The following is a 20,802-nucleotide window of genomic DNA, read 5'->3' on the forward strand; positions in this document are numbered from 1 at the left end:
CCTTATCACGATTTCAGGCATTTGATAAAAAAAATACCATCTCTCGTCCCCTAGGTGCTATATATGGGTCGCATAGGGTGAAGGGGGCTTTTGAATCTCGTTCTCAGGATGTTTGGTGCCAAATTGTAATTTACATACTTTAAGAAGACATGTAAAACTATATCTACACTGTATTTTAAGAGTGGACAGTGAAGTTTTCTTCGAAAGAGGACTGATAATGTCAATGGACTTGATAATATTTATCGATATTTACTTTTTTATCTTCATTTCTAATTTTTCCTTGCAGGCGTTTTCCTTCTTCACGACCATGGCGTACGGACTGGACACGTACCTGTCGTTCTCCGCCTGGCGGGAAGAGCCGCCCATCAACCGGCACATGACTCCTGATCCGCCCGCCCAGCCAGCCGCAGTGTAGGGGTCCGAGCCACACATTAGTATCAACATTTAGTCTATACCAGACTACAATCGAATGGAGAGCAGGAAAATAGCTGAAGTTGGCCAAATAGGCTGAATAATATGCTAGTAAAATTAGTTTTTTTAGTGTACGGCTTTATAGAATCCAAACATATGATAGCATTGCCGGTGGTGGTCAGAATATTGCAGATGTGTATACTAGATTTTTTAGCTTAAGATACAGTGAATTGGGATTTTAACCAGAAATGGACCAACTTAAACAGAATGATTTTGAAAGCCTATAGAGACAGCAAGTGTTAGGCTGTAGGTATATAGATTTCTACAGGAAAATATGTAGCACAGATATTTTCAGTACTATATTTAATTTGTATGAATTGTGTAACGTTAACCTTGAGGTGTTTTAGCTTTTGTATTTTCATAAAATTGCACGGGTGTTCAATCATAATACTTTAGCAGATAATGTAATGTTATTTAATATGTTTAATGAATGAAAGGTAACTAATTGGTGAAGGTCCACTTTGCACATACGTTAAGTATAAAAATGATGGATGTGTTTATTTATGTGTTTTCATGTTGAAAGGAAAAGGTGATGGTATGGTTGCAGTTATCAAGACAGAATTAAACTAAATGCAATTTTATCTATATCTACATGTATCTCTTATCTGTATCTATATATATCTATTGGCGAACAATTGTAATGCTTGTTGCAATACTTGTTCCTCAAAGGCATGTAGCCAGTGACTGGGTATCTCTCTAGAATGGTCATATCTTCTTGCTTATCGTTTTTCTATTTTCACAGTTAAATTTTACTATATGTATTTATTCAACTTCTCTTTAAGACACATGACATGGGGACGGGGTCTTTTTTTTTTCAATATTATTATAAACAGCTTTATATATACATGTAGAACAATAACAATTACTTCCCTATTTCTCGAAGCTACATGTGATATTGTACGGTATTGTGGTATTGGCCCCCAATGTACCCTGTGCCCTTCCAATTGTAATAGTCTCCAAATATACATGTGTAGCAGTAGTCCAAACACGTTACACTAATCTCTTATGTACACGACCACGTATGTCGACTGTCTTCCGGCTTCTTTTGGAGCCGTTTTGTTCGTCTTACAAGTGCTGCGGTCAGGGCATGTGTTGCGGTTTTTTGTGTGGTTTTGTTTTTATCCATGGACACGACGTCAGGTCACTAACCTGCAATGCGAAACAAAGACACCCTGTGATCTTAGTGTGACATCATTACCACGTGTCCTACCTTACAAGACGAAGGCGCCAGGCATTTAGAAACGTTCTATCGGTCTTTCAAGGTTCACTTTCAAGTCAGAATCAACCATGTGTACCCCAATAAACATGTTTACAGTGTGCAGAAGGTTCTAATATCAAATCCAGAACTACCTAAGATACTGTAACAATAAAATATCACTGTTCATACTAGAATTTTGTCCGAATAAGCCAATATTACCCTTTGACCTCTATCGTAACGCTTCCCTAGCTTTGTTTCAGTCACATGCATGTTTGTATTGGACTATACCATCGAATTCCAGGGGAGCGAGTTCAAATGAACTGAAAGTTATGAGACGAAATTATCTTTTTGTAAAAAGATTATTATTCTATTCCATATGAAATTGTATTATGTTACTAAATGTACTTTTATTACTTGATAATTGTTTTTGAAGGATTAAAATAAGTTTTGATAGTATAACTATTCCCCCGTTTAGGGAACGGAGTGGTCGAGTCCGTAAACAATACCCTTCTTCACCAAGCCATAGGCGGGCCGTGTTTGCAAGCTCTGGTTAAACTTTGACAAGTGGGCTCTGCGCACACAAAGCCCTGTAACGGCCAGAATTCTTCACTCGTTTAGTGTAAAGCCTTAGCAAGTACAGAAAAACAAAATGGAGGATCCGGCATTTCCAGATTCGGTGGATTCTATGCCACCGCCGGGGACTGGACCAACTCAAACTACAACAGGTGGCGGTTCTATGATCAGTTTCAACATCGAATACATCAAGAGTATACCAGGTATTCTCAAGATTTGCGAGCTGGTAAGTGTTATATACGTCTTGAAAAATTGTCGTCCATTTTTGAAGGTGTGTCTAAAATGGTGGAGGTAAAACGTTAAACATAACAGCCCCCGAGGGAGTTTAAAATGGTCGACTTCCCCCTACAAGTAATATGACCCTGGGTCATACATGAAAGAGGCGTGGTTTGAAATTCCAACGTTTTCGGTTAACAGAAACGAAATTTCAAGTTAGTACGATACATATGAGTACATATAATGTTGAACTTGGTAAACAGTAATATATCTGTCGATCAAACTACGCGCTTACCTTTTACGAAACCCCTCCCTCTTTTTTTTGTGCTGGTAAATTTACGTCATCAAAATGGCCGACCCGGACACTAAAAATTAGGAAGTTCTGTTAGGGAAGGGGGAGGGGGGCGTGAGATCACTAATACTGGTCTACTCACAAGAAGTTCGTCATATTACCATTGATGCTGATTTAAAAAGAATACCAACTCAATGTAGCAAGTCTTTAAACACGTTTTAATACTTGCATTCGCCACATACATAACTTTGTGTGTCAAAATTGCATTCGAGTCACAGCATTAACAAATTCCGTTATTGGCTTAGCACACTACGCTCTAGTTCCACTGTATGTGCTGTATTTGCTTCTTGAAGATGAAATCTTAAACGAACATATAAGATATATTTTCCTGTTTTAGTCAAAACGTTATAGAAAGGAATTTGGAATGTTTGTACTTTTTTCAGGTCACTAGTCTGAGGTCAAAACGTAACAAACTCATAATACTATTCTAGGTCTACAGTCTATATCAGTCTATATACATGGTTTCTTGTTTAAAATTTTGTTAAAGTTTTTAAAGTGTTTTTAAAAATCTAGTAGCCTGTTTTTCTGCATCTTAACCAAATTCTCACATGATGACAAATTAGGTTTGCGTACGTTTCAAGGTCGTTGACCCTAGCTACCATTACACACAAATAAAGCATAGCGTGTTTTTAAGACAATACGTTCAACGAGTGACATAAGTTCGTTAAGTGTTGTCAATCAAAGTGTGTTGTACTTTTAAAAATTACGGTGTAAAATCACATACTACGATTGTTTGGACAGTTGTTTATTCTATCATATTTCTTGGGTCAAATTTCAAGGTCAAATCAATGGAAAATCAAGGTCAAATCAATGGAAAATCAAGGACTTTTAATCACTGTTGACGTATCGGCGCCATCTTGGTGGGCAAGATCTCCTTGTGATTTTTAATAATAACGTTTGAAGCTTCCTTTTATAGATGAAAACAGTTCTTATCTTTGTGACTACCAAGTGATCTGTTGATTTTTATGTTTACCGAAGGAAAACATACTGTTTCTTCTTCTCCAAATAAGGTCAATGACTTGAACCAGACGTCTGTCACCATGGTAACTGGTGTTGGGTTACATCATGTTGCAATTTTATAGCAGGAGGGATTTAGACTTCTGTATGTGTGAATGTGTTTGAGTGAGAATTAACAGTCTAAGAGCAGACCATAATGCGAAGGTAAACATTGTGCATTCTAGTTTTTATTTTTATTTTTCCTCAGTTCTTTGGTCTGATCACGTGGGCATGTGTGGCGACCTACCCGTACCAGTTGTACGCAGGCGGGTTAGGGGCGGGGCAGCACTGGGTGATGTTCGTCGCCGTGACCACCTGGCTCATCACCCTCATCCTGTTCATCCTGTTCATGCTGTCCGTTCCCTCCAACGTGCCGGTTCTCTCAGGACTGCCGTGGCCGTTCATCGTAAGTTTGAATCTTTCAGTGTCACTAACGTCTGGCCGTCCAAAATCATATCCAAATGCTTGAGTAACTGTTGTTTTTTTTGGGGCCTATCTTGTTACCTGGATGTCTAACCTTCACCGATGTTTTTCAGATTTGTTTTTGTTTTATTATTATGTATTCTATTATTATGTAACATTTAAAAAAATAAAGCGTTTTTTGTATTTGTTTTCAAAGGGGCATTATGTTACATTTATAAATCAAAAATGTTCAATTGAAATATTCACCACAAAATTCTAAATTGAAATAATTTATAATTGAAAAACATCTTCGTGTGATTGTAATTTGCGTTTTTCATGGAGGTAATGGTTCTAAACGTTTGTGTCCCTTCAATCTTGCAGGAGATGGCGTATAACGGTGGCGCGTCAGTGCTGTACTTCCTAGCGGCGTGTGTCCAGGCAGGCACCACCGCCACACGGTACGCCGGCACCAATGTCTACACCACGTACGCAGCTGCCGCTGTAAGTATGAAAAGAACATGGACCATGGAGGTAAAACCTCCATGCATGGACTAGAAAGTCATAACTACTTCCATGAAAAATGGACTTTAGAAAACCATAAACTAAAATAGATTATGATTATGGTAGATTGCAATGAGACAAATCCAAAGAAGAGCATACACAAAAACTCTACATATTTCATGGAGGTATGAGATCTCCGAATTCTTGTTTCCTATAGGACTATCAAAACTTTGTCTTCACTTCATTTGCGTATCAATCAATAGTTTGTGTATTGTGTATCTGAAACGTCTGACCATAACTAAAATCATTTTTTGGCGTATTTTATTGCCTGGACCATGCTGGATGTCTAACCTTGACCGACGTAGAAAATCATACTTCAACGTAGAAACAAATGCGTAAAAACGTTTCCATTCACAACGGCACCGATATTGTTAAGTCAGTTTCTCGTTTGGAGATCATTTGCATCACACGTTAAAGAACTCTCGTATTACCTTTAAGTTCCGCCTTTGATAATGATAGCCTCGTGCTGGTTTTGCAGTCTTGCCTGCCAAAAACGAATAGATGAATAAATAAGTGAAGACAGTTTTTTTTTGCTACCTGAAACGTCTGACCGTTTCCAAATTCATATCCAGTTGCTTGATTTTTGGCGTATATCATATAGTATATATTCATATTGTTAAATATGCCTTGCCCCCTTTCTAGGCCTTTGCTTTCTTCACCACGGTCGCCTACGTTGCAGACGCCTTCTTCGCGTTCCAAGCCTGGCGGAGTCAGGGTGGCGGGCCGGCGGCAGGGGCTGGCACACAGGGGTAGACAGAAAGAAACACCCCGTGCCGATCACAACTTCCAAGCAGACATTGTGATAGACTGTGTTAAGCCCCTGTCACACATGGGCCAAGTATCGGCCTCTCGTCGGAACCCCCCCCCCCCCCAACCATAGTCAGGCTAGGAGTAGGTCGGATGTGGTTGGTTGGGTGGTGTTCGGTGAGGTTGGCTATGGTTCGGCTGCACCAGCCGAAAGTTTAAAAGTGTTTACAACATTTAGGAGTGTTCTGCGGTCAAATTTGACTCAAATTTAACTCAAATTCAATTAGATTCGCCTAAATTTGGTCAGACTGCTCCCAAACTTCAGCCAAATTTGGTTTGCTGGTATTCGGTGAAATGTCCGGGATGTGTGACAGGGACTTAATTTCTTTTTTTCTTTTTTTTTTTTACGTTTCTTGTTTTCTACGTTTTTCTATCACGTAGAACTCTACCTGAAAACACGATGAATGTCTTCTCAATGTCTGCTTGGCTATGACTACAATCACTAGTCAGTATCGTTTCGTTTTATTACACAGATTAGTAATTACACATACATTTACAGAAAGATGTTAGTGAAGTCAGGATTTTGTTTTGGTTTACCTTACTAGCAGTATGTTTCTTTATAGAACACGTTTTATAGTTAGACATATTTTGTTGCTTTGTAACACACAGACATACGACACAAGATAAGTTATGTTTCAGTTTAATGTTTTTTGTGTGACTTAGTATTCTAGGAAATGGAATGACTTTTGTGTATTTTTCCGCTCTTCGGAAAAACAAATAAAAAGCACAAAAGATTGCTTTGCTTGAAAGCAATATCGTAATCAGTTATCATTAAAACTAGATCAAAATTAGAAAACCTGCCAATTTTCAATATTTTGAAAATATTTGGCAGTGGTTTTTGACTTAATCAATTTATAGCTGCCATTCTTTTTATGGTTATCATTGTTACTTAATGAAATTCACTTTATGATTGTCACGGTTTTCACATGTTTCTTGAGTTCTTGAAAATGAAATGAAAATAAAAGAAATTTGCATGAAGTTGCATGAAATTCTGTGAATTTCCATAAGTGTATTTTGCTCTGGGTGCCCTCTTTGCCTTTTCAGCAATCACACTACAAACTACAGAGGACATTTTTGTCATGTTTCATGCGTATGAAGCAATTAAAAAAGTAGTATAATTGCTATATAAAATTGCACAATAATTTCCAAATACTCAATGCGTCCACTGGCTTTTTATAGCTTTATAATAAATAATGAGGATATAGTTAGATGATAGTGAGTCATATGCATTGTGTGCGTAATCAAGAGTTATTGTTACCAATATATACAGTATGATTAGAATTTATATATGAAATCAATTTTCGTACCTGGAATTTAGTAAACGATATTTTGTTCTTTACAGAGAGCGAGTTTGATTTTCAACATAAATAAATCCATATGTCAGTTAACAATGACAATAACGCGCTTGTTTAGCGAATCATTATGTGTTACTTATTTTGTATTCTTTATGACTCGGAAGTTATGCATGATAATTTCACGAACATAACTTGTTTGTTTTTCCTAGGTTCTTGTTGTACAAGAAAATGGAATACATGTACTTGTTTTCCAAATACTTCTTACTTATAGGTTTATATTAGATGTAAACACTCAGGTCCTCAACATATTCTTTATCATAATTCTCATCTTTATTTCTTAATAGATAATATACAAAAGAGCTCGAGGTAAGCGGTAAACATTAATTTGATTCATGTTAGTATTTTGCACGTCTGTTGGTCAAGTTTTTATCATTTAGGCCACAGCAAGTAAATTTTAGAGCAGCAAAATTTGTTGTTTTTTTTTCGAAATGTAATACGCACGCTGATGTCATCTATAAAGATTACTTGCTCTGGCCTTACATATTCATAAAGTGGGTCCAGACTTTGGTGCCACCTAATTGTTCGGCTAAAAGCACGTTCTTTACAATACGAGTTAATACATTTTCTGGTAGAACTACTGTTCCTTCTAAACATTATCATATAGTTGCAGACGTAGCATCATTTGTCACATAGTCGTGAAATCCGTTGAAATTAATGATTTACTATACATACAAAATAAAGCGGATAATCTATATGTACATATATGTATGTCAAATATGTATATGGGATAAAAAGCAGTTGATTGTAGCATAGCAACCACAGGGACCGATGATTTCCCTGCTAAAACATATACAGAAGAAGAACTTTATGGGGTCGTATAGCGCAGCGGCAGATTGCTCGACTCGGAACCAAGAGGTCCCAGGTTCGAGTCCTGACATGCCACCGATCTTGTGCCCTTGGTAAAGGCACTTTACACGACTTTTCTCACTTCGCTCAGGTAAAAATGAGTATTGTATTGTCCTCTGTTTTGGTGGCGGCATTAATATAAGTTGAAAAAACTTGAGCGTGCCGTCACCACGTCTTAGTACTTAGTACAAAAAAGATGTGTACGTATAGAAGAAAACATCCTAATTGCTAAAACAATAAGGGCTAGCAAGTCTTTGATATAGTGTAACAATCGAGTGGAGAATTTCTCTGGATATTACATACGTTGTAAGAGACTCGATTACATTCCAAAAGTGCGCCACAAAATATTCAATACTACATACGAGAGGTGCCAGTTCAATGGAGGCCGACTCCAGATGTTATTTTCAATCAGAGAAGTCATCAGAAAGAAGGTGGCTACAAAAAGGTTCAATCAAAGAAGTTATCAGAAAGGAGGTTGTGTTGGCAACATAAAACGTTTTAACCACCCACGCACTTCCAACAGTTCTGTAAATATGTATTTTTCTGTGCTTGTCGATGTTGTGTTATTTTTTGTTTCTATAACGCTGGTTTGAAGCCTAAAGAAAACAGTTTAAAAACATGATAAAAGTTGTGAAGTAACTTAGACCATGAGCTGTGACATATCAGGGCCTCGGCATAACAAGTATGAATCTCTTCACAAAATGTACACTAAAAGTAAAGAAGCAGGTCTTAAGTATTAGCGAGGGTTGTCCAGTGATTTGGTCCAAGAGGTTGTGAGTTCGAATCTCAGCTGTTGTGATCACTCATGCATGCTTCTGGATCAGGGTCGCAGCCATTTGATAGGACGGGACATTAAGCTGTGGTCCACTGTTCATTGAGCTTGTCGATAAGAGCGGTACAATGTCAATACATAGGAACAGTGGTACTGTACATATACAGTCTGTCTTCTCTGTCACGACCAGTGGGAGATTAGCTCGTCTGCGACCTTAAAACTGTACAAGTTCGACGAAGGACCCATATGCATATGAGATCATTGTGTAAAATTGTAAATTATCCTTGTAGACAGCGACATGATTCATATCTATATGCTGGTCTCACACAACAGTGTATATTTAGTGGGGTCGTGTGGCGTAGCGGCAGAGTGCTCGACTCGGAACCAAGAGGTCCCGGGTTCGTGTCCTGACATGCGACCGATCTTGTGCCCTTGCGGTGGTAGGTTTTCTCCTTCACAGAACAAAGTGTACGAAGCTCTGTCTTCCAGAAGTGTTGTGGTGTCTTTAAGGTGTAGAGGTCCTCCACTAGGGGTTCCGAAGGACAGATCGGGATTCGAGTTCCTGTCTTGTTCAGTGATCCGAAAACTAGATCACTACACACCACTTATTATTAGGTTGAGTCAGGAATCATTGTTCGTTACCTCTGGGTTTGACGGTGGTAAATATAAAGTTGAGGATTTGATATCGTCACAAGTTGCTATATTCCAGTTTTCCTCCATGATGTTTTTCTTATAATCTTGTCCTACAATATTTTGAGGCCTGATAGTCACAGCTCATAGGTTAAGTGTTATAAAATGTTATGAGATTGCAGACACTTTTCTGAACAAAATTCTCAACACTTATGTCATCGGTTTAGCTGTCTCCATTGAACTGACTGCCTCTGTAATGTGCCATTCTAATAATTCTATACATTTGCTTAATTAGCCTTGTCACAATAAGCTCGGCTAAATAGGCCATGGGCGTATGAGGTAATGGTATATAGACAAAAAAATTACTTATATTCTGATAGATACATTACAAATTACAATAACATTACAATACAAAACACATTACAAAAACAATACAACACAAATACCAATAACGAAGCTATGGGATCAATGATCTCTAGTCTGTACATGCTTTTGCTTCAACTTTTTTTTTTCAGAATATTCCTTATTTATAGTCAGTGTATAACACCCTTTGGCCCAATATACACCTAGCGTTCATAGCAGGCTTTTGCCAGGGGACTGTTAAAAATTTAGAACAGTCAGAACAAATATGAAATTACAAAGAATAGGAATATTGAAAATGTTGTGTTTCCTTCTCTTTGTTGATATGTTTTTCTTTTGACCACAGTGTTTATACATAATAAACACCCCACAAGATCTTAATGACATTCTTTTGTACAACAGTCACCAAATATAGGCTTAGGTTTCAGATATCTAGCCCAACATGTAGTTACTTAGTAAAACCAAGTTATTGGTAAAATTGTATGATAATTGTCTTAACAATCCACCCCCAGCCCCAAAATAAAAGTGGATGATGCAAAGACAGTTGTCTTTATATTCTTAAATGGCCCGTCTTGTTTTGGTGGAAGTATTATTTAGAAAATCACCAAGGTGTATGAGATGTTGACAAGCTTGTATATTATCCCTCAAATTTAATAAGGTTTCAGAAAAAAATGACAAAATAAGGTAAAAACCTATAGGAACAATTAGTCGGTCAAAGAGTTACAAATTCTCCGACTACATTTTTATCCTCAAGTTATCCTCCCTATTTGACCAATTTCTTTTTTATATCAGTAGCCCAAGGAGTACGGCAGACTGGGCAGAGACTAGAAAGACAGAACGATAATTTCTTAGAATTTCGGCGTAAGGGACGATTTTTGTTTAAAGGGGCATTATGTAACTTTTTTGTGCCAAAATTGAAATATTTTAATTGAAAAATATATTAATGTGATTGTAATTTATTTCCACTTTTCAACATTTTTGTGCAATTATCTCACATTTCTGACATTTATGGTTGGCACTATACCCACTATGGCCCACACGAGGCGCACACAGTTTGTGATACCACCACAAAATACCAGAATGTAAACAAACATGGCTGAAACCATATATGGTGTAATATTTTGGCACCTCCACTCCCTGAATGACACTTATTTGCAACGAAGTAGGGTTGATTCAACTTACTTTGTAAAGAAATGAAAAAACTTAATTTTTTGGCATCGCCATAATATCTAAGGATGCAGCTTAAGTGACTTCGATAATTTTTGTTTTGACGATGGAACTTCGGGGCTCAGAAAGCAGTTGTCTCTAATAGAGACATGGTGAAGATTTGCCTGGCAAGCTCAAGTGTGTGTCGAATTATTATCAATATGTGCAAAGTCCGTTAGAGGCATTAGGTTTGTTCGTTCACTCGTGTGAAACTGTTATTCCTGCAAACTGAAATGGTAAATTAGTGGTTAAGTGAAGTTAGTTCCCTCCCTGGGATCTCCCAAGGCCAGTAGGTGTTAGTTAGGCAGTGTGAGGTAAATGGACGAACGCTGTGATGTGTGGGTTCCCTCCCCTGGAAGCTCCCAAGGCCAGTAGGTGTTAGGTAGTGTGACGGTGGGGAGGGACACAGGTCGCCGTGTGAAACTGGTTCCATCACCTGGGAGCTCCCATGGCCAGTAGGTGTTAGGTAGTGTGAGGTTTATGTACGAACGCTGTGCTGTGTTTTGTGTACCCTCCCCTGGGAGCTCCCAAGGCCAGTAGGTGTTAGGCAGTGTGACGGTGGGGAGGGACACACGTCGTCGTGTGAAACTGGCTCCCTCCCCCGGAAGCTCCCATGGCCAGTAGGTGTTAGGTAGTGTGACAGTGGGGAGGGACACACGCCGTGGTGTGACAAGGTTTCCTTCTCCTTGGATCTCCCATGACCAATATGTGTTACATGTAGGCTGTGTCAGAAAAGCGATATGAGCTCTTGTGACGTCTTCATCTCTAGACAGGATTGCATCTGTGACGTTGACGTACCTCCTGACACCTTCGGCAGGCTGAGATACCAAAGCTGTCCTCTGCTGTCGCCGGGACCTTATACCTTCAACCTCGGCGGTGTTTCTGTAGAAGGGATTTCGCTGGCCGTCGGTCTGTCCAGTCGATCCATGTGTGGCAATGGATCGTTCAGATAGTCGATTCTGTCGCCTGTTTCTGACGACATGAAGCGAGATCTCTCCAGCATCAGCATAGAAAGACATCGGTCCGCTGTCTTCGTCATCTGGGATCTGGCTGTAGGTGGGTTCTATAGACGGTAGGTCAGCCGGCAATGACCTACAGGATGCCGCCTTTTCTGGACCGCCCCCGCGAGTACACGCGGGGAGGGATGCCGGCAGGACCACACCGGAGATCACGTCATCTGGGATCTCGGAGTACACGTGTGGGAGACCGGGCAAAGGCCTCTGAGCAGACGCTACGTTATCTGGGATCACGCTGTAAGTAGGTTCAATGGAATGCAGGACAGCGGGCAATGACCTACAGGAGACTGCGTCATCTGACGCCATCTTGCCTGAACATGCAGTAGGGAGGGAAGCGGACCTCAGCAAGCCGGGGAAGGTAACGCCAGGCGGGATGGTCCAAACGTGTGCATCGTCGCTGTCCCTGTCATCCTCAGCGTTCAACTTCGCTGTGCGCACCTTCCACAGCAACACTGCAAGGGACGACAGGACCAGAACAGCCACTACCGAGACAACAACTGGGATGAGAACATGGCCTGGTGTCTGAACCACCTCTAGATCTGGTCCAGGTGTGGGACTCACCCCGTGTGTAGACTGGTCTGAAGTTGTGTTGTCTTTCTCTGTACTTTCAAAGTAGTGTGACGGACTGCTGGAATGGTCAGTACCCGTTCTGTATGTTATCTCTGTTGTGTAGGTGCCAAGCAGGACCAACGTTTCTGTTGTGTGGGTGTTACGCTGAACTAAGGGGACGGTGAAGAAACCCTCTGTGTGTTCTCCTCTGGTGAGAAGAATACAAGTGACGTTCTTTGTCTTGTCATGGGCGATGTCTGTGTGAGTAGTGTGTTGTTGGCTACTGCCAGACTCTATGGTGGTGAGTGAGCTCGTGTCTTGTGTCTGGACAAAAGACATGGCAACACCTTCAGAGACTGTACTCTCTGTGGCCATGGAAACCAACCGAAAGATTGAGTTTTGCACCAGGGAAACTGCAATGCCTCCGTCATATTCCCAAACCTGCCTGCACTGCTCGAGTGTCTTGATGTCCAGTGTGTCTGTCAGAGAGACGTCGGTAGCCAGGACAACTACAGGGGGCTGGATGGAGATCGTGCTCAGAGAGCTATCCAAATCACCGCATGATCTGCCGGGGATGAGCGCTCCAAACTCGGTGTTACCAGTCACGTTGTCGGATGAAACAAACATCCACCCAAACGAGAGTTCGGAGTAAGGATTTTGCCTGACACAGAAATGGAACTTGGGTACCGCAACGGTCATTGTAACTGACCCTCTCTTCAAACTGGCTAACCGATGTAGACCCCATGTCATTCCGTGTGGCGTTGCACCATGGACAGACGACAACATACCACTGCTGACATAGAGCTGTGAGAGCATAGTCTGTCCCCACAACACCTCTCCATCCAAACATGACAGATCATTATCCCTCAGGTCTAACCGGGCCAGCTGTAGCTGTTGGAACGACCCCGGGGAAACGCTATTGATAGCATTCGACCTCAGATCCAGGTACCTCATTCCTTCCAGTCCAAAGAGCCAAGAAGGATCTACAACCTTTAACAGGTTGTTATGCATATCCAACAGATGTAGTCGAGTCAGGCGCCTGAAGCTTCCTGCCTCTATTTGCCTGATGTTATTGTTGGACAACATCAGCAGAGAGAGCTTCTCCAAGCCAGTGAACCAAGCCTGCTTGACATGGGTCAACCTGTTAGAATTTAGGGACAATTTCATCAGGCCAGTAAACCCAGCAAATGTGTTGTTCTTCACATCAGCGATCTTTGCATCTATCAAAGCCAAAGTGTAGACCTTCGCCTTCTTGAGTGGTGCCAGTGTCAAGGCCGACAGGACATGGAATGGGTATCCTCTTATTGCCACACCATTTGCCCCCCTAGCAAGAAAACGGAAAGGACTTGAAGTGGCAACACTAGTACTCCCACTCAGGACTTCACACATGACACATGCATTTGTGCCAGCAGTGTGAAACGTCATGTACGTAAAAGAAGACACACACTCCTGCCATTCAGCAGCCTTACACTGAGGAAATCGTGGGCCACTTGAGGCTGCACAGGCAGCGTCTGAGAGAAGCAAGAACAATATGACCGCCTTTGTCTTTGCTCTTCTTACAGACATTCCGTTTACCCGTAGCCAAACGTTTTATTTGAGAAATGATTTGTCACTCACCTGCAGTTTGTGTACTTCATCCGCAGATCTGTAAGCATCAATGACAGGCTTCCTTCTCCTTTTCAATAAGCTCCGGAAACTAACACGTTTGGCACTGCCAGCCACAGTGGCGTCTGAACGAACCTTGCATTTATTCACCAGACGAATGACCCCTCAGTATTTATGTTTATGCACACAGCGATTGACGAAATTACCAACTTCGGCAGAAGTCATGTTTTTGGATTGGCTGCGGTTGAGTGACGTGTAGGCGGCATGGCTCCTGAAGTCGTGGATGGATGTTTATGATCTTTGTTAGACAAGTTTTTGTTGTGGAGACTAAGGCTGCAGTTAAACCCTTTGCGTTTGTTGGTTTGTGAACAGAATAAATCAAAACGCTGTGGATTAATCGTGATAACATTTAGTAGATGGTAAAGGAACGTCTAGTTCGAGAATAGGCCAAGTGATCCTGCGTTACAGCTGTGGCATATCTCCTTTGCTTGTATGGAATTCTGAGGAAAAATAATGAGAATATCGTACTTTTTCGGCATTTTTCAGGCTGACGTATCGTCTGCTTAGCTCCAAAAAAAGCTAGCTTTCCCGTCAAAACTACTGCCGAATAGGATTATGGGAAGTATTTAAATGAGGTGGTTCCTACTTGACGTCCTACTTTACTGCAGGAGATCTTTTGTGTTTGTTTATTTGTTTGTTTGCAAACAGGATAAGTCGAGATGTTGTACGTGGATGGATAGTGATAAAAGTAAAAGGTCGAGTTTGTTACGTTAACGGGCCTCTAATATTAAAGTGGTGGATAGATTTTGGGGCATAGCTGAAGAGTTATAAGTTGGGGCCTCTGGCGGATCGTACAAGTGGAAGTACAACGGGCCTTTGAATGAAACTATGTGAGGTGCAGTTGGTGTCTGTTATCTTGTTAATCTTTAACCTTGCTTAGGTGTTGTACAGATTTTTGTTGTCATCTCTTTTTCTATAAATAAGCTAATATGCCGCTAATGGCCTCTAGACAACGTCCTTACGCCAACAAAGTAATGGTCAGTTTAACTACGGGCCACGACACCTTTGGTGTATATTTCATTTATATATATACAATTGGGCCACACCGAACAGGAATGTGGGGGCTAGACGCAAAAGGCTGTTATTTTGGCTTCTTTACATGTGTGTCATTGCCCTATATTTAGTACCTGTCCATTAAACTGTGTAAATAAAGGCACTATATAATATATTTTTCATATAAATGTGAATGTCCACATGATTTCAGATTTTCAAGAAATGTGACAATGGCATCTCCAATCCTTACAATATTGTAGCACCTTATTTCCATCAAACTCCCATAAATGTCACATTCATGAGAGTGCATAGAATCATAAGAGGGTATTATAGTATCAAACCAAACCAAACCAAACCAAAAACATGACTTCTGTTCTCGGAGTTTTTTTTCACGATTTTGGATCCGGCGGACACCCTCAGACCGAAGGGCTACAAGGCTCCGCCAAGTACGCCGGGAAATCTCATTACATCAGTCAACGGAGGTTTTCAGCCTGCTTCCGATACAATTTTGGTTATTGTCTGTTGACTCTATAATTTGGGTAGAAACTGTAGTTAGACGTAAATTTTGGATACGAAAAATGTAGTTTTTTAGCACTTTTTTCGACGGACCTGCCTGGAAAAAAATGAATTTTCCCAGGCTAACGGCTTATATGCTGAAATAGCTTACTACTTCCTGTTTCTGAAAAACAGGAAAAAAAAAACATATAGGTTGTTGCAATAAGTTTTCCGCAAAATCCGATGATGCGACTGCCTTGACATTCCACATAGAACGCAGCTATTTATAATTTGGGTCATCAGGCGACAAACCGCATCACCCTTGCACGCGGACTGATACTGAAAACGCTTCGCTGGCCGTCCAACTTCACCACGCCGAAAAACACTACAATCACAAGGTTTTTATTTTATCAATTCAAAACCTATTCGAAAATCTACAACGATCGACGAGCTATGGGGAGCCAAACCTAGCGTGACAACCTCGCAGATCCGGCGATTTACTGCGCACTATTCGGGAACCCTGGTCAGATTTATACTCCGACCCGGAACCTTCTGGCGAAGGTAGTAATTACGCACTTCGCCAATCGCGAAGTGCATAAACATAAATACTGAGGGGTCATTCGTCTGGTACATGGTATTTGTTCAGACGCCACTGCGGCCGTCAGTGCCAAACGTGCTTGTTGAAAAGGGGAAGGAAGCCTGTCCTTGATGCTTACAGATCTGCGGATGTAGTATAGAATGCAGACTGCAGGTGGGTGACAAATCGTTTCTCAAATGAAACGTTTGGCTACGGGTAAACGGAATGTCTGTAAGAAGTGCGAAGACAAACGCGGTCATATTGGTCTTGCTTCTCTCAGACGCTGCCTGTGCAGCCTCAAGTGGTTCACGATTATGTAAGACTGCTGAATGGCAGCAGTGTGTTTCTTCTTTTACGTACATGAAGTTGCACACTTCTGGCACAAATGCATGCGTCGTGTGTGAAGTCCTGAATGGGAGTGTTGCCACTGCAAGTCCCTTTCCTTTTCTCGCTAGTGGGGTAAATCGTGTGGCAATAAGAGGATACCCAATCCATGTCCTGTCGGCCTTGACACTGGCACCGCTCGAGCAGGCGGAGGTCCACACTTTGGCTTTGATAGATGCAAAGATAGCTGATGTGAAGAACAACACCTTTGCTGGGTTTTCTCGTCTGATGAAATTGTCCCTTAATTCTAACAGGTTGACCTATATCAAGCAGGCTTGGTTCACTGGCTCGAAAGGCCTTTCTATGCTGATTTTGTCCAACAATAACATCAGGCAGATAGAGGCAGGAAGCTTCGGGCGCCTGACTCGACTACATCTGTTGGATCTGCATAACAACCTCTTAAAGGTTGTAGATCCTTCCTGGCTCTTTGGAGTTACAACAATGAGGTACCTGGATTTGAGGTCGAATGCAATCCATAGCATTTCTAAGGCGTCATTCAAACAGCTACAGCTGGCCCGGTTAGACCTGAGGGATAATGATCTGTCATGTTTGGAGGTGTTGTGGGGACAGACTATGCTCTCACAGCTCTATGTCAGCAGTGGTATGTTGCCGTCTGTCCACGGTGCAACGCAACACGAAATGATGTGGAGCCTACATCGGTTCGCCAGTGTGAGGGGAGAGTCAGTTACAATGACCGCTGGGGTACCCAAGTTCCTTTTCTGTGCCAGGCAAAATGCGCACGAACTCTCGTTTGGGTGGATGTTTGTTTCATCCGACAACGTGGCTGGTAACACCGAATTTGGAGCGCTCATCCCCGGCAGATCATGTGGTGATTTGGATAGCTCTCTGAGCACGATCTCCATCCAGCCCCCTGTAGTTGTCCTGGCTACCGACGGCTCTCTGACAGACACACTGGACACCAAGACACTCGAGCAGTGCAGGCAGGTTTGGGAATATGACGGAGGCATTGCAGTGTCCATGGTGCAAAACTCAGTCGTTCGATTGGTTTCCGTGGCCACAGAGAGTACCGTAGGCTCTGACGGTGTTGCCATGTCTTTTGTCCAGACACAAGACACGAACACTCTCAACAGCACAGAGTCTGGCAGTAGCCAACAAAACACTACTCACACAAACATCACCCATGACAAGACGAAGAACGTCACTTGTATTCTTCTCACCAGAGGAGAACACACAGAGGTGTTCTTCACCGTCCCCTTAGTTCAGCGTAACACCCACACAACAGAAACCTTGGTCCAGCTTGGCACCTACACAACAGAGACAACATACAAAACTAGTACTGACCACTCCAGCAGTCCGACACACTACTTTGAAAGTACAGAGAAAGACAACACAACTTCAGACCGGTCTACACACGGGGTGAATCCCACACCTGGACCAGATCTAGAGGTGGTTCAGACACCAGGCCATGTTCTCATCCCAGTTGTTGTCTCGGTAGTGGTTGTTCTGGTGATGTTGTCCCTTGCAGTGTTGCTGTGGAAGGTGCGCGCAGCGAGGTTGAACGCTGAAGATGACAGGGACAGCGACGATGCACACGTTTGGACAATCCCGCCTGGCGTTACCTTCCCCGGCTTGCTGAGGTCTGCTTCCCTCCCTGCTGCATGTTCAGGCAAGATGGCGTCTGATGACGCAGCCTCCTGTAGGTCATTGCCCGCTGTCCTACACTCCATTGAACCTACTTACAGTGAGATCCCAGATGACGTAGCGTCTGCTCAGAGGCCTTTACCCGGTCTCCCACTCGTGTACTGTGAGATCCCAGATGACGTGATCCCCGGTGTGGTCCGGTCGGCATCCCTCCCCGCGTGTAGTCGCGGGGGGCGCCCCAGACAAGGCGGCATCCCGTAGGTCATTGCCGGCTGTCCTACCGTCCATTGAACCCACCTACAGCCAGATCCCAGATCACATGCCCGCTGCAAACCGCCTCCTGCCCGCCCTCCCACCCTGTGAGATCCCAGATTACCAAACTGCCTCACAACGTCCTCTGCCTGCCCTACATCATACCTACAGTGAGATCCCAGATGACGAGGAAAGCGGACCGATGTCTTTCTATGCTGATGCTGGAGAAATCTCGCTTCATGTCGTCACAAACAGGCGACAGAATCGACGGTCTGGACGATCCATGGTCACATATGGATCGACAGGACAGACCGACGGCCAGCGAAATCCCTTCTACAGAAACGCCTCCGAGGTTGAAGGTATAAGGTCCCGGCGACAGCAGAGGACAGCTTTGGTATCTCAGCCTGCTGACCAAGGTGTGAGCAGGTACGTCAACGTCACAGATGCAATCCTGTCCAGAGATGGGGACGTCACAAGAGCTCATATCGCTTTTCTCACACAGCCTACATGTAACACATATTGGTCATTGGAGATCCAAGGAGAAGGAAACCTTGTCACACCACAGCGTGTGTCCCTCCCCACTGTCACACTATCTAACACTTACTGGCCATGGGAGATCCCAGGGCAGGGAACCCGTAACACACCACGGCGTGCGTCCCTCCCCACCGTCACACTACCTAACACCTACTGGCCATGGGAGATCCCAGGGGAGGGAACCCGTAACACACCGAGGCGTGCGTCTCTCCCCACCGTCACACTACCTAACACCTACTGGCCATGGGAGATCCCAGGGGAGGGAACACATTTCACACCACGGCGTGCGTCCCTCCCCACCGTCACACTACCTAACACCTACTGGCCGTCGGAGATCCCAGAGTAGGGAACACATTTCACACCACGGCGTACGTCCCTCCCCACCGTCACACTACCTAAACCTAACACCTGCTGGCCATGGGAGATCCCAGGGGAGGGAACCCGTAACACAGCACGGCGTGCGTCCCTCCCCACCGTCATACTGCCTAACACCTACTGGCCATGGGAGATCCCAGGGGAGTGAACCCAAAACACAGCACAGCGTTCGTCCATTCACCTCACCCTTCCTAACACCTAGTAGTACATGTACGTATACTGGCCATGGGAGATCCCAGGGGAGGGAACTAACTTCACCTAACCACTATTTTACCATTTCAATTGTAGGAATAACACGATTGGACAAACCTATTGCCTCAAACGGACTGAAAGACTTCGCACGTTGATAATAATTTCGTCACACATTTGTGCTTGGCATAATTGCACAAAAATGTTGAAAAGTGGAAGTAAATTACAATCACAGTAGTATATTTTTCATTTCAAATATTTCAATTTTGGTGCAAAATGCTACATAATGCCCCTTTAAACAGGAATCCTCACTTACGCCGAAATATTAAGAAATTATCGTTCTCTCTTTCTAGTCTCTACCCCAATCCTTAGGCTACTGATAAAAAAGAAATTGCTCAAATAGGGAGAATAACTTGAGGATAAATTTAAATTAGTCGGAGAATTTGTAACTCTTTGACCGGCAAATTGTTCTTGCAGATTTTACCTTATTTTGTCATTTTTTTCAGAAACCCAAAAAGTCTAATAGAGAAAACTGTTTTACCACTCAACTCATATTCTTGAAATTTCGATGCCTAGATTAAGTATTAAGTCGCTGTCACACATGCAGAACCTTCCCCCGAACACCAGCACCAGCCGACCCAAGTCGGGATGACGTTCGGCAGCATTCTTTTGCAGATACCACGCCTACCTACCGATACGAATAAAATCGAATTGGAGATAAATTTGATTCAAATTTGCCAGGAGGCAATAATAAATTCGGCTATGTGACAGGGGCTTAACATGTTGGACTAAATATCTGAAGCATATATTTGGTGACTGTTGTACAAAATAATGTCATTAAGATTTTGTAGGGTGTTTATTATGTATAAACAGTGCTCAAAAGAAAAATATATCAACAAGGAGAAAGAAACACAGAATATTACTCTTCAATATTCCCATTCTTTGTAATTTCATATCTGTTCTGAATGTTTTAGATTTTGAACAGTCCCCTTGCAAAAACCCGCTATGGATGTTAGGCGTATATAATGGGCCAAATGGCCTTATACACCGACTAAAGAATATTCTAAAAAAAAAGGTTAAAGCAAAAGCACAGCACGAAAACCGAAATTTAGGCAAATTTTCCGCAATGTAAAGAATTATTAAAGGTGGGAAAATATTTCAGTAGACTTTACGACTTCGTAAAGGCCACTGAAAGGCAAATTACGCCTTTCCGTATTTCAGTGTGCTTCGACGTAAATATAATACATACCTATACGCTTACCTTTACAAATCCTTGATCATGTACAAACTAGAGATTATTGATCCCATATAGCTTCGTTATTGGTATTTGTGTTGTCTTGTTTTTGTAATTTGTTTTGGAGTGTTTTGTACAATATCAGAATATAAATAATGGTTTTATTGTCTATATACCATTACCTCATACACC

At 42.3% G+C, this 20,802-nt stretch overlaps 3 protein-coding genes and 1 pseudogene across 3 annotated transcripts in view; 3 read left to right on the forward strand and 1 right to left on the reverse strand.

Moving 5' to 3' along the window:
• Positions 1-558, forward strand: part of LOC109467380 (MARVEL domain-containing protein 1-like) — a 5,310-nt gene extending 4,752 nt beyond the window's left edge. The window contains exon 4 of the mRNA XM_019765321.1: positions 287-558. Coding sequence (XP_019620880.1) covers positions 287-415 — 129 coding nt within the window. The 3' untranslated portion in view covers positions 416-558. The remainder of the gene's footprint in view (positions 1-286) is intronic.
• Positions 559-2,169: 1,611 nt separating this feature from the next.
• On the forward strand, positions 2,170-6,868 carry LOC109467379 (plasmolipin-like). Its single transcript, XM_019765319.1, has 4 exons — positions 2,170-2,468; positions 4,015-4,212; positions 4,590-4,709; positions 5,412-6,868. The coding sequence occupies exons 1-4, from the start codon at positions 2,319-2,321 to the stop codon at positions 5,520-5,522; spliced, it is 579 nt and encodes a 192-aa protein (XP_019620878.1). The 5' UTR covers positions 2,170-2,318; the 3' UTR covers positions 5,523-6,868.
• Positions 6,869-10,986: 4,118 nt separating this feature from the next.
• On the reverse strand, positions 10,987-13,876 carry LOC109467300. Its single transcript, XM_019765244.1, is given in 3 exon segments — positions 10,987-11,046; positions 11,048-11,656; positions 11,723-13,876. Coding segments are annotated over 3 exon segments (2,823 nt in total).
• A 2,524-nt stretch (positions 13,877-16,400) lies between these two features.
• On the forward strand, positions 16,401-19,335 carry LOC109467301 (annotated as a pseudogene).
• The last annotated feature ends 1,467 nt before the right edge of the window (positions 19,336-20,802 follow it).

This window comes from Branchiostoma belcheri, unplaced genomic scaffold, assembly GCF_001625305.1.
Source record: "Branchiostoma belcheri isolate BF01 breed outbred unplaced genomic scaffold, Haploidv18h27 scaffold18, whole genome shotgun sequence".
Classification (NCBI taxonomy): Eukaryota; Metazoa; Chordata; class Leptocardii; order Amphioxiformes; family Branchiostomatidae; genus Branchiostoma; species Branchiostoma belcheri.

Coding starts and splice junctions, on each gene's coding strand:
- LOC109467379 (XM_019765319.1), top strand. CDS start 2,319: ATGGAGGATCCGGCATTTCCAGATTCGGTGGATTCTATGCCACCGCCG. Junction 2,469..4,014: donor TTCTCAAGATTTGCGAGCTG/GTAAGTGTTATA, acceptor ATTTTTCCTCAG/TTCTTTGGTCTGATCACGTG. Junction 4,710..5,411: donor CCACGTACGCAGCTGCCGCT/GTAAGTATGAAA, acceptor CCCCCTTTCTAG/GCCTTTGCTTTCTTCACCAC.